Source organism: Erinaceus europaeus, chromosome 2, assembly GCF_950295315.1.
Source record: "Erinaceus europaeus chromosome 2, mEriEur2.1, whole genome shotgun sequence".
Lineage (NCBI taxonomy): Eukaryota > Metazoa > Chordata > Mammalia > Eulipotyphla > Erinaceidae > Erinaceus > Erinaceus europaeus.
In genome coordinates this window covers 140,607,085-140,621,687 of record NC_080163.1, presented here as the reverse complement: position 1 = coordinate 140,621,687, position 14,603 = coordinate 140,607,085, and the positions used below count along the sequence as shown (strand labels likewise).

General features: G+C 39.8%; 1 protein-coding gene across 2 annotated transcripts in view; it reads left to right on the top strand.

Moving 5' to 3' along the window:
* LRRC36 (leucine rich repeat containing 36) overlaps positions 1-14,603 on the top strand; it is a 74,562-nt gene that overhangs the window by 14,907 nt on the left and 45,052 nt on the right. For both annotated transcript variants that reach the window (XM_007517736.2, XM_060185356.1), the window contains exons 3-5: positions 3,713-3,905; positions 4,666-4,762; positions 13,613-13,701. In XM_007517736.2, coding sequence (XP_007517798.1) covers positions 3,713-3,905; positions 4,666-4,762; positions 13,613-13,701 — 379 coding nt within the window. The remainder of the gene's footprint in view (positions 1-3,712; positions 3,906-4,665; positions 4,763-13,612; positions 13,702-14,603) is intronic.

The window sequence follows — 14,603 nt, the reverse complement described above, 5'->3', positions numbered from 1 at the left end:
GAAAGTCAAAGACTCACAGATGCCATCCAGAATTGGTTAATGATGTCCTGGATTACTCCTCCCATTTTTTTTTTTTTTCACTTCTTAAGGGATATTTAACAACACAAGCCAAACCCAACCTCAAGGTCCTAAAAAAGGACTCTTAAGAAGGAACATACTTCCAGTTAGCACTCTAAAAGTAGAAATTCTAAATTGAAGGAGGTCTTTAGGTTATCTGGTAGCAGTTATTTGTATTTTGTCCCTCAATTTCAGAACATATTAATACACAGTTGCTTAGGTCTCCTTTTTTTCCTGGCACAGTACTTGGCACATAGAAAGGTATATACTAACTACATTTTTATATAATATTGTCATGTAAAACTATGTTAGTTTTCTACATTTTGCCTTTTCTCCTTATCTGCATATGGTCATTTCTTACAACCCTGAATCATTTCCATTAATCCCAGGGGAGAAATGTTTTGTGTTTATTTCTAGTGTAACGTTGGGGAATACATGAATTCATGCCAACTGGGAAAAGTGCAGAGAGGCTAGAAATAATTTCCTTGACTTTCACAGTGAAAGATACTAAAAGATGATGTGGGCTTTCAGGCGCCTATCAAGAGGAGATTAGAGATTGTGCCTATATGTCAAGGACTGTACTGTAACCATTAAGCACCCCCCCCAATGAAAAGGAAAATAAGATAAAATACTGCTTGAGTTAGTGAAGTATACATATTTAAAGACTTTTCAAGGTAAAGGTAGATAGTATAATGGTTATGCAAACAAACTTTCGTGCCTGAGGCTCTGAAGTACCAGGTTCAATCCCCCACACCACCATAAACCAGAACTGATCAATGCTCTGGTAAAAAAAAATTTTTAAATGGGGGTGTGGGGGGTGGGAGGAGGTAGGGGTCGGGCAGTAGCACAACAGGTAAAGTGCATATAGTGCAAAGCGCAGGGACCGGAGTTAAGGATCCTGGTTCGAGCCCTTGGCTCCCTACCTGCGGGGGGGGGGGTCACTTTACAGGCGGTGAAGCAGGTTTGCAGGTGTCTTTATCTCCCCCCTCTGTCTTCCCGTCCTCTCTCCATTTCTCTCTGTCCTATCCAACAACAACAGCAATGGCAACAACAACAATAATAACAACAGCGAGGGCAATAAAATGGGAAAAGTGGCCTCCAGGACCAGTGGATTCGTGGTGTAGGCATCAAGCCCCATGATAACCCTGGAGGCAACACACACACACACACACACACACACACACACACACACACACACACACACCTGTTCTGATAGTGGACTAAGAACATTTCTAACCATTGACTCACAATATGGATGCTAATGGGATTGAAAAATGCAGAAAGAGATGCACTGAACTGTAAACAAGGTTCTATTTGGGAATGTCTTGTATGTATCTTTTTTTTTTAAACAGCTCTTTAATTTTGCATAAAGACAGGGAGAAATTGATAGGGAAGGGGAGATAGAGATAGAATAAGATATAGAGAGACAGAGACAGAGAGATACCTGCAACACTGCATCACCACTCAAGAAGCTTCCTCCCTGCAGGGAGCTTGAACCTGGATTCATGTGCACTATCATGTGTGAGCTTTAGCAGATGCACCACTGCCTGGCCCCTGTATCTTTGTTGTTGTTTTTTTAATCTACACAATGAAACAGTGCTGCAACCTCTCCCTCTCAATTTCTCTTTGTCTCTATAAAAAGGAAGGAAGGGAAGGGGAGAAGAAGGGTAAAAGGAAGGTAGGTAGAGAGATGATGAGTCCCTGGGAGCAGTGGATTCTTCATGCCCCAGCAATAACCCTGGTAGATAGATAGATGATAGATAACCAAGATATATATATATGGAAATTAAGTGGCTAAGGAAATAATTCAGCTAATATAGTGTGGAACTTATATGCCTGAGGATCTCGATTTGATCTGTGGCACCTCATGTACCAGAGTAGAACTCTGGCTTCTTTCTCTCTCTTTCTCATGTAAAAATTTTAAAAAATTAAAATATTTATTTATTCATTTCCTTTTTTTACCCTTGTTTTTTATTGTTGTTGTAGTTATTATTGTTGTCATCATTGTTGGATAGGACAGGGAGAAATGGAGAGAGGAGGGGAAGACAGAGAGGGGGAGAGAAAGACACCTGCACACCTGCTTCACCGCCTGTGAAGCGACTCCCCTGCAGGTAGGGAGCTGGGGGCTCTCATATAAAATTCTTCTCCACTTCATATGAAACAATTAAAATAATTTTTAGAAGAAAAATAAATCATTATTTTCAGTAGTGGGTTTCAGCAAAGATGTGTCTTTTTCTCTGTGAGCTTTCTAGTCTTGATTGTCCAGTTGCCAATTCAGTGGAGGGGTGAAGTTGTTAAATCTACAGGAAGAGATCCAAAAAAGGAAGACTTTCTAGCAAGGAAAACTGACTGAATTGAGGGTTGGGAGCTTTTGTGGCGGTGGTTGTTCTAAAGAGGAAGAAAGTAGAATGGGAGGGAGGTCGAGACTGATTCAAGGGAGAAGACTTGGAGATAAGTGCTGTTATTTTCTCCCACAAAAATCCATTAACCGTATAAGTGAGAAATAGGGTTATAAGGGGACACATTTTTAATTTTTTTTCCCTCCAGGGTTATTGCTGGGGCTCGGTGCCTGCACCATGAATCCACTGCTCTTGGAGGCCATTTTTTCCCCCTTTTGTTGCCCTTGTTGTTGTACCATTGTTGTGGTTATTATTGTAGTTGTCATTGTTGTTGGATAGGACAGAGAGAAATTGAAAGAGGAGGGGAAGACAGAGAGAGGGAGAGAAATACAGACACCTGCAGACCTGCTTCATGGCTTATAAAGTGACCTCCCTGTAGGTGGGAGGCTGGGAGCTTGAACCGGGATCCTTGGACTTGAACCAGGATCCTTGAGCCATCCCTGTGCTTTGCCATGTGCACTTAACCAGCCGCGCTACCACCTGACCCCCCCCAAGAGACACATTTTTTACACCATGTCCTTCTCCAGAGTTATATCTTTTACCTATACTTTCCTCTTATAAATTGAGGTGCTTCAAGGGGTCAGGAAGTTGTTTGTGGTAAGGGTTAGGGTAGTGCAGAAATGGTTTGGACTGGCCCTTCTGAGAAGGATTAAAATGGAAGAATGGTTGAGGGAACAACATATGTACAGGACTGACTACAGGTATTTAAATGTCAGATTTTGTTAAAGAGAAAAATGTATATGTATCAGTGAATTATTTGATGTATAGAACATCCAGTGCCTGTTGGCTACAGTGTTCATACTCAAATTAATGGCAATTTCAACTTTGCATTCCCCCCCCCTTTTTTTTTCCTTCTCTTCCTTCTTCTTCTCCTCTCCTTCTTTTTTTTGTTGCCACCAGGGTTATCAATGGGCTCTGTGCTATCACTATGAATCCACCAGTCCCAGCAGATTTGTTTCCTGTTTTCATTGTTTGTTTGTTATATTTTTTAATTTATTTATTAGATAGGACAGAGAGAAATTGACAGGGTGGGGAGATAGAGTGCAGGAGAGAAAGACACCTACTGACCTGCTTCATTGCTTGTGAAGCATCCCCCTGAAGGTGGGGAGTGGGGGCTTGAATCTGGGTCCTTGCACTTGATATATTTCTCAGCTAACATGTCTAAAGATGTAGTAGTAGATACATTTCCACCTTTATCTATTCAATTTATACTCCTTACCAATTTGCAGTTTCATAATATGGTCTTTTCCTTGCAGGGGATCCAGTATTTATGTTCACTCCAAGACCTGAATTTATATTATAACAACATTCCTTCATTAGTGGAGGTGTCCCGCCTACAACCTTTACCCTTCCTCAAAGAACTAGATTTGAGACTTAATCCTGTTGTCAGGAAAGATACAGACTATAGACTTTTTGCTGTGTACACGCTACAAACTCTGGAGAAACTGGGTGAGACCATCTTCCTGTGTTCCTTGCCCCAGAATCTTCCTTTAGACCAGCTACCTCCTAACCTTTTGGATGTTGGCCAAGAGTGTGCACTGGTAGGAGTATTTGTTTATTAGTCAATATTTATGTAACTTCTTTGTGTTGGCAGGATGTATGACGAGTCCTTTTATTGTTTGCTGAATGAGTATCTGTGATTTAATCAGTTACTTCCAGCTTTAGTTTTCTTCACTTGATGGTTTCACCACCACTTCCTTCCCAACACAAAGCTTCCACGTTGAGATTTATTTTTTCAGGTGCTCCGGCTTCGCAACTGCATTAGCAATAGAAAACAAATACAACTCTTGGGGGATTAGTTGGCAAGGAAGAAGAGGTATTCCTTCAAAGAAGCTGATTTACATTTCTTTATATTTTTACTGTTGGGAATATACATTGATATAAAATTTTGATTTTACTTGCCCCTGAGAAAGTTACTGTAGGGGAACTAAATAAAGCCTTTCAGAAACTTTCATTCTTACTGTTCATTGCCCAAGCTCTACTTTCCCGCAGGAGTAGTTACACCTTTGTGGCAGTTGTTGCTATGGTATCCCAGTAGTCTCCCAGTTACTGCTCCAGTGACAACACAATAGCAGTTTTGAGTGTAACCGGTCTCTAACAAAATAAGATGCAACTAGTCTTTAGTTTTCACTCTGTGAATATAGTTTTTTAATCAACTACTGTTTATTCCAAAAAAGAAACATGCTCAGACCACGGTTTTTGCCTCCAGATGACCGAACTGTACGTGAAAGTGAGAGAAAAGCTGCCAAGCTACATTTCAGTCAGTTGGGCAACAGTGAAAACTTTCTTTTAGAGATGGAGAAAAGGTAAGAAAATTCTTTACCAGCAAGTTGTTGAATTTGCTTATAGAATTTCTGCTTAACTTTATTTTCCAGCTGAAATCTCCAAAAGTTGTAAAGTCTTCAGAAGTTAAACATACAAAGTATTAAACAGACTGAGATTTAAAAAAATACTTTTATTTATTATTGGATTGAGACAGATAGAAATTGACAGTGGAGGGGAAGACAGAGAAAGTGAGACAGACACCTGCTGCCCTGCTTCACTACTCATGAAACTTTCCCCCTGTAGGTGGGGACCAGGGGCTTGAAACTGGATCCTTGTACACTGTATTGTGAGTGCTTAACCAAGTGTGCCACCACCTGGTCCCCAGACTGAGATTATCTGGGATGAGAATCTGTCTCTCACTGGGAACACTTCTGCTTTATTAAGCCATTGGATCTGCTTCAGATATAACTATAAATTCTCTAAAGTTGTTACTCAACACGCATACATAGGGATACTATGCAATAACTTATCATCTTTATAATTGCTTGCCATCACTTTCTTGGTTCAATTAAAATTTAATACATTATCTTCTCCTATTGAATTAGGAGAATACTACCATGGGAAATATTGTTAGAGATACATTTAGTAAACGAGGAGAAGGGAAGCATTTCTCTACAAAATTTAAAGTAAGAAAATCTTGGATCTGTAAAGTATCTGAATTTTTCTACTTTTTTAAAAATTTTATTTTTCACTTATAAAAAGGAAACACTGACAAAACCATAGTATAAGAGGGGTACAACTCCACACACAATTCCAACCATCAGAACTCCGTATCCCATCCCCTCCCCTGATAGCTTTCTTATTCTTTATCCCTCTGGGATTAATAAAATCTTTTAAAATAAAGTATCATACCTACTATCCTTAAGCCCAAGCTCTAAAAAAAAAAATAGATAGGGGTCGAAAAGAGAGTTCACTGGGTAGAACATATGCATTGCCATGAAGGCGGTCTAGGTTCAAGCCGCAACGTCACATGGGAGGCACTACGGTATGGGAGTAAACTTTGGTGTTGTGGCGTCTCTCCCTCTTTCTGTATTTCTTGTTTTTTTTTTTTTTTTTACCTCCAGGGTTATTGCTGGGGCTCGGTGTCTGCACTATTCCTGGCCATATTTCCCCCCTTTTGTTGCTCTTGTTTTTTTAAATAATTGTTGTGATTATTATTATTGTTGTTGTTGTTATTGTTGTTGGATAGGACAGAGAGAAATGGAGAGAGGAGGGGAAGACAGAGAGGGGCAGAGAAAGATAGACACCTGCAGACCTGCTTCATCACCGGTAAAGCGACCCCCTCTTGCAGGTGGGGAGCTGGGGGCTCGAAAACGGATCCTTACTTGGGTCTTTGCACGGGTCCTTGCGCTTTGTGCCATGTGTACTTAACGTGCTGCGCTACTGCCCAACTCCCCTTCCTCTGTCTTTTTATATGCATGAAAAAGTGTCCCAGAGTGGCAAAATCACATATGTATGAAACCTCAGCTCTGCAAAATGAAAAATGAACAAAGTAACTGTAGCCTGAGAGGTGGCTAAAGTTCAGGACTTCTATGTGTGAGGCATTAAGTTCATTTAATCTCCTACTAAGAGTTAAATACCAATAATGTTTTGTATATTTTTGACATCTGTGTACTTATAGACATGTGTACATGTATCTGTATTTTTTTCTGATGATAAAAGTAGTGTATACCAGGGAGTCGGGTGGTAGAGCAGCAGGTTAAGTGCACGTGCAGCAAAGCGCAAGGACCAGCTTAAGGATCCCGGTTGGAGTCCCCGGCTCCTTACCTGCAGGGGAGTCACTTCACAAGTGGTGAAGTAGGTCTGCAGGTGTCTTTCTCTCCCCCTCTCTGTCTTCCCCTCCTCTCTCCATTTCTCTCTATCCTATCCAACAATGATAACATCAATAACAACAACAATAAAACAAGGGCAACAAAAGAGAATAAATAAATAGAAAAAGTAGTGTATACTTATTGCTAAGACTTTGGAAAGTATAGAAAAAGCACATGGAATAAAATAAATCATAAAACTGTCAACCACAAATTTCAATATAGTAAATATTTTTTAGTCTTAAGTATGTATGTGTGTATTTGTATATGAAATAATGTACACATATATATTGTATAGTAATTTTCTTCCTACTTACGCCACTTTAAAAAATATATTTTACTTATTTATTAGAGAGACAAGAGGAGACCGAGAATGAGAACCAGAGCATCACTCTGGTATATGTGCTATTGGGACTTGAACTCAGAGCTTCATGTTTATAAATCTTTTTATTTCTTTATTGGGAAATTAATGTTTTACATTCGACAGTAAATACAATAGTTTATACATGCATAAGATTTCTCAATTTTCCACATAACAATACAACCCCCCACAAGGTCCTCTGTCATCTTATTTTTTAAATTTCTTTATTGGGGAATTAATGCTTTACAGTCGACAGTAAATACAATAGTTTGTACATGCATAACATTTTCCAGTTTTCCATATAACAATACAACCCTCCCTAGGTCCTCTGTCATCCTTTTTGGACCTGTAATCTCCACCCCCCCATCCCAGAGTCTTTTACTTTGGTGCAATACACCAATTCCAGTTCAGCTTTTACTTGTGTTTTCTCTTCTGATCTTGATTTTTCAGCTTCTGCCTGAAAGTGAAATCATCCCATTTCAACCTTCTTTTTTTTTTTCAACCTTCTTTTTTTGACTTGTCTCACTTAACATGGTTTTTTTCAAGCTCCATCCAAGATCGGCTGAAAACAATGAAGTCACCATTTTTTATAGCTGAGTAGTATTCCATTGTATATATATATATATATACCACAACTTGCTCAGCCACTCATCTGTTGTTGGACACCTGGGTTGTTTCCAGGTTTTGGCTATTACAGATTGTTCTGCTAAGAACATAAGTGTACACAAGTCTTTTTGGATGGGTGTGTTGGGTTCTTTAGGATATATCCCCAGGAGAGGAATTGCAGAATCATAGGGTAGGTCCATTTCTAGCCTTCCGAGAGTTCTCCAGACTGTTCTCCACAGAGGTTGGATAAATTTACATTCCCACCAGCAGTGTAGGAGGGTTCCTTTGATCCTACATCCTCTCTAGCATTTGTTGCTGCTACCTTTTCTGATGTATGACATTCTCACAGGAGTGAAGTGGTATCTCATTGTCTTTATTAGCATTTCTCTGACAATCAGAGACTTGGAGCATTTTTTCATGTGTTTCTCAGCCTTTTGGATCTCTTCTGTGGTGAATATTCTGTCCATGTTCTCCCCCCATTTTTGGATGGGGTTATTTGTTGTCTTGTTGAGTTTGGCAAGCTCTTTATATATTTTGGTTATTAAACTCTTGTCTTTACATGCATGGCATGTAAAGATCTTCTCCCATTCTGTAAGGGGTCTCTTTGTTTGGGTATTGATTTCTTTTGCTGTGCAGAAGCTTTTTAATTTGATGTAGTCCCATAGGTTTATACTTGCCTTAGTCTTCTTTGTAATTGGATTTGCTTCACTGAAGATGTCTTTAAATTTATGTGGAAAAGAGTTCTGCCAATATTTTTGTCTAAGTATCTGATAGTTTGTGGTCTAACATCCAAGTCCTTGATCCACTTGGAATTTACTTTTGTATTTGGTGAAATATAGTGGTTCAGTTTCATTCTTCTGCATGTTTCAACCCATTTTTTCCAACACCATTTGTTGAAGAGACTCTGCTTTCCCCATTTAATAGTCTGGGAACCTTTTTCAAAGATCAGATGTCCATAGGTGTGGGGGCTTACTTCTGGGCTCTCAATTCTGTTCCACTGGTCAGTATGTCTATTCATGTTCCAGTACTAAACAGTTTTTATTACAATGGCCCTATACTACAATTTGAAATCTGGGAGTGTGATGCCTCCAGCTCTGTTCTTTCTTCTCAAGATTGTTTTGGCAATTCTAGGTCTCTTCTGGTTCCAGATAAACATTTGTAGATAAACATTTGATCCTTATGACCAGCATAAGCTTTTTAATTTGTTCTATTCTCCTAAAACATGTTTATAAATATAATGCTTTATCCACTGTACTACCTTCTGAACTACCATCCATGCCACTTTTTTTGTACATATTTTTAAAATTTCTTTATTGGAGAATTAATGTTTACATTTGACAGTAAATACAATAGTTTGTACATGCATAACATTTCCCAATTTTTCAAAAAGCAATACAATCCCCACTAGGTCTTCTGTCATCCTTCTTGGACCTGTATTCTCCTCCCACCCCACCCCAGAGTCTTTTACTTTGGTGCAATATGCCAATTCCAGTTCAGGTTCTACTTGTGTTTTCTCTTGTAATCTTGTTTTTCAACTTCTGCCTGAGAGTGAGATCATCCCATATTCATCCTTCTGTTTCTGTCTTATTTCACTTAACATGAATTTTTCAAGGTCTATCCAAGATCGCATGCCACTTTTAATCTGATAAAGTATCATAAACAGGGAATGGGGACACAGAATTCTGGTTGTGGGAAAGGTGTGGAATTATACCCCTGTTATAATTTTGTAAATCAATGTTAAATAACTAACAAAAAAAGATCATAAACATATTCTCACATAATTCTTTACCAGAATGTGTCTTTTGGTGTTTACTGCCCCACCCTCCCCAGCCCCACTAGAAAATAAACCACATGAGAATAATGACCTTTACTCCTTGACTGTCTTGTTTACCGTAGTACTCTCAGTGTCCAGAACAATGTCTGGTAAATATAAGGGTGTAAGAAATGTTGATAATATGTTAAATGATACGTGAATTAAATAAATGCCATTTGGCCTAGGAGCCTTCTCTAGTGACCATTATCACTATTCTGATCCACTACATGCTTTAAAATAGACTTACTTACCTACATTTTTTTCTAGCTCCCTGGGTGTCCTCCCCACACCCTGAAATTGGTTTACTCATTTTTATGAGAGATAGCTAGAGAAATCAGAGCACTGGGGAGCTTTGGCATAAGATAGTGCCAGGGATTGAATCTTTGATCTCTGAGGCCTTTGGCATGTACATTGGTGCTTTAACAGGCCTAGCTAAACTCTAGTTCTAGTTTATTGAAGTTAATTTACATAGAATAAAATTCACCCTATTACAGACAGAAATAGTGTGTTCAAAAAATTCTTTGTGGGAGTCGGGCGGTAGCGCAGCGGGTTAAGCGCATGGTGGCGCTAATTGCAAGGACCGGCGTTAAGAATCTCAGTTCAAGCCCCCGGCTCCCCACCTGCAGGGGAGTCGCTTCACAGGCAGTGAAGCAGGTCTGCAGGTGTCTTGTCTTTCTCTGCCTCTTTCTGTCTTCCCCTCCTCTCTCCATTTCTCTCTGTCCTATCTAACAGCGACGACATCAATAGCAACAACAATAATAACTACAACAATAAAAACAAGGGCAACAAAAGGGAAAATAAGTAAATATTTAAAAAATTTTAAAATTAAAAAAAATTCTTTGTGGGCTTGGGCTGTGGTGCATTGGGTTAAGCACACATAGTATGGAAGCGCAAGGACCCAACCCACGCAAGGATCTCTGTTGGAGCTCCTGCTCCCCACCTGCAAGGGAGTCACTTCACAAAAGGTGAAGCAGGTCTGCAGGTGTCTTTCTGTTTCCCTCTCTCTCTTTTTTAAAAATTATCTTTATTAATTGGACAGAGACAGTCAGAAATCAAGGGGTAAAGGGATAATAGAGAGGGAGAGAGACAGAGAGGTACCTGCTTCACTGTTGGTGAGGCTTTCCCCCAGCGGGTGGGAACCAGGGGCTTGAACCTGGGTCCTTGCACACTGTAACATGTGCATTCAACCAGGTGTGCCACTGCCTCCCCTCCCCATTTCCCCCTTCCCTCTCAATTTTTCTCTGTCCTATACAGTAAAATAGAAAAGAAAAAAAAAAAAAAAAAGGAATGGCCTCCAGGAGCAGTGCATTCATAGTGCTGGCACAGAGGCTCAATGATAACCCTGGGGGGGTATTTATTGTGTATATATTTTTCCCCCTTTGTTGTTGTAGCTTTGTTGCGGTTATTGTTGTTGGTGGTGTTGTTCATTGTTGGATAGGACAGAGAGAAATGGAGAGAGGAGGGGAAGACAGAGAGGGGGAGAGAAAGATAGACACCTGCAGACCTGCTTCACTGCCAGTGAAAAGACTCCCCTGCAGGTGGGGAGCCGGGGGCTAGAACTGGGCTCCTCACGCCCGCCCCTACGATTTGCGCCACGTGCGCTTAACCCGCTGTGCTACCGCCCGACCTCCGTGTATATTTTTATAAACTAATTTTTTAAAATGATCTGGGGCCTTATAATTTTGGGACCTCATCCTCATCACTTCCAGGCCATTTCTTCATACAGACAGACATACAGACAGGCACCACAGTATCAGAGCTGCCCTTGGTGTCACTCCCATGTGGTGCTAGAACTTGATTCTGGGTTATATGCATAGCAAGGCTTATAACCTACCTGATGAATCACTGTTCTGGCCCTAGTTCTTCTTTTAAAAGCTTTGTGGTACTGTTTATTGTAGAAATACATAGATGAGGATCAGCAGTGGCACCCCAGATAGAATACATGTGTTACAAAATGGCAGGACCCAGGTTCAAGCCCCTGGTCCCCACCCACAGGAGGGAAGCTTCAGAGAGATGAAGTGCTGAAGGTGTGTCTTTCTCTCTCCCTCTTTATCTTTTTCCTTCCCTCTTAATTCCTCTCTGCCTTTATGAGATAGATAGATAGACACAGAGAAAGAAAGAATAGCTGCTAGGAGCAGTGGATTTGTTGTTCAGGCAATGAGCTCCAGTGATAACTCTAATGGCAATATAAAAAATAATACATAAAAAACATAGATAGGGATTCCGGCCGTAGCGCAACGGGCTAAGTGTACGTGGCGCAAAGCGCGAGGACCGGTTAGGATCCCGGTTCAAACCCCAGCTCCCCACCTGCAGGGGAGAGCTGGTCTATATGTGTCTCTCTGTCACTCTTCCTATCTCTCCCTTCTCTCTCAATTTCTCTCTGTCTCTGTCCAATAACTGTATATATATATATATATATATATATATATATATATATATATATATATATATATATGGTGGGTAGGGAAGTGAGTTCATGGTTATAGCAGAGGATTTGCATGTGGGGATTCATAGGTTCAATCCCTAGCACTACCTCTTGTTGAGACTATTTTCTGGTTTTCTCTCTCTCCCCCACCCCCGTCTCTCTCATAAAATAAACCTCTTTTAAAATATTTTTAATCTAGAAAAAATGAAAAGGAATGCAGAGGTAAATTAATGTATAGCTGGATAAAAATTTTAGTGAGAATTTTATTTATAGTTTTATAATATAAAATTTATATTATAAATTTTATTTATAATACCAGAGGTAAAAGTGTTGCTCAAGTACCTAGTATTGACAGTATATTGCAGATCCTGCAATGATATATGAAGTTATTCATCTGTTTTTAATCCCCCCCTGCCTTTTTTTTTAACCATAGTATTGCTCAGCTCTGGCTTATAGTAGTGTTGGGAACTGAATCTGGGACCTCTCACATGTAACTTGCCTATTTCCACTGAGATATCTCTCTGGTCCTAAGCCTTTTTAAGTTCTAGCTTCCTAGTGTATCAAATTGTAATTAACAATAGGGTGACTTTTATGATGAAATGATGTGGCAAGTGTAAAGTGCATGGCTGTCTGTACTTACTGTGTTTCCCAAGATATATCAGCCAAGTGCAAACACTTAATTTTCTTGTCTGTTTTTCTAGCTAATGACTATGTTTGTCTACACAATAATTTTTTTATTATATTTATTTATTTTCCCTTTTGTTGCCCTTGTTTTTTATTGTTGTTGTAGTTATTGTTGTTGCTATTGATATCGTTGTTGTTGGATAGGACAGAGAGAAATGGAAAGAGGAGAGGAAGACAGAGAGGGGGAGAGAAAGATAGACACCTGCAGATCGGCTTCACCGCTTGTGTAGTGACTCCCCTGCAGATGGGGAGCCAGAGGCTCGAACAGGGATCCTTACTCCAGTCCTTGTGCTTTGCGCCACGTGCGCTTAACCCACTGCGCTACCGCCCGGCTCCCTACACTATAATTTTTGGCAGTAGAACTCTCCTTTCTGTTTCCTGTGAGTTTTTAAAAATTTATTTCTTTATTTACTCTGTTTTGTTGCCCTTGTTGTTTTATTGTTGTAGTTATTGTTGTTGTTATTGATGTCATCGTTGTTGGATAGGACAGAGAGAAATGGAGAGAGGAGGGAAAGACAGAGGGGGAGAGAAAGAGAGACACCTGCAGCCCTGCTTCACCAATTGTGAAGTGATTCCCTTGCAGGTGGGGAGCTAGGGGCTCAAAGAGGTTTTTTTTTAATTCAAAGGATATCTTACTCCCTCAGTCATTCAGACCTATGTTTGTGTCAAGAAAATAGTATCTAAATTCTGAATTTTCTAACTTTCATGATTGAAAGTTTCTCATTCCCATTATGACTATTAATTAAAGTGGTTAAACTGAACTACTTGTTAAACTACTACATGATAAATCATTTGAAAAAATCTGATCACCATAAGTGAATATTTTCTTTAATGGTCATCTCTGAGGTATTCTTTTGAGTGAAAATAAATAAATTTCTAGATGTGGTGGCACCCCTGGTTGAGTGCCCATGCTATAATACACACAGACCCAGGTTCAAGTCCCCGGACCCCATCTGCAGGGAAAGCTTAACAAGTGTTGAAGCAGTGCTGCAGATGTCTTTCTCTCTCCTCTCCCACTCGATCTCCCCCTTCCTTCTCTCCATTTCTTTCTGTTTACATCTAATAAATAATGTAAAAAAAAGAAAATTGTAAGATCAAAATAATTAAAAAACACTAATTATTCTTATGTAATAGCTCTAGAGAGAAGACAATGAAAAACTGTGTGACTGATGAAAGCTCGATAACAAAAGTCAATGTTGATGTTGACAATAGGATTGAATCTGGTAAGTTTTCTTTTTGCAGATACACAAATGATTAAAGCATTAGTTGTTTCAGCTTTTGTGAGCAATCTTGGGTAAGATGAAGACAAAATAGTTTTAGAAATAACATAAATATCAAATAAGCACAATATTCATTGGCTGTATTTTTCCTCTTTATTCTCATTGCCAGAAGAACCCTGTTTACAGAGCAGGACTAAGCCGGAATCCATCAGAGCACAGCATATACTCAGAGAGATAATTTTATCTACATTTATTTACATCGCTTTACATTATTAATGCATCCTGAAAATTACATCGCCTTATCCTACTGGCCTCCAAACATTACTAATGTGATTTGATTTTTTTCCCCAGCAGTGTCATTACTGTGCAGGAACTCAGTGCCTGCACAGCTCACAGCTCCATTGCTCCTGGTAGTCATTTCTTTTCCTTCCTTCCTTCCTTCCTTCCTTCCTTCCTTCCTTCCTTCCTTCCTTCCTTCCTCCTTCCTTCCTTCCTTCCTTCCTTCCTTATTTTCTCTTTCTTTTCTTTCTTTCCTTTTTTTATAGAGTGTGAGGGTAAAGAGAGGGAGAGAGGGGCAGTAAGAAATGGAGACACGGGGAGTCGGGCTGTAGCGCAGCGGGTTAAGCGCAGGTGGTGCAAAGCACAAGGACCGGCATAAGGATCCCGGTTCCAACCCCGGCTCCCCACCTGCAGGGGAGTCGCTTCACAGGCGGTGAAGCAGGTCTGCAGGTGTCTGTCTTTCTCTCCTCCTCTCTGTCTTCCCCTCCTCTCTCCATTTCTCTCTGTCCTATCCAACAACGACAACAACAATAATAACTACAACAATAAAACAACAAGGGCAACAAAAGGGAATAAATAAATTTTAAAAAATAAAAAAAAAACATTTTAAAAAATAAAAAAAAAGA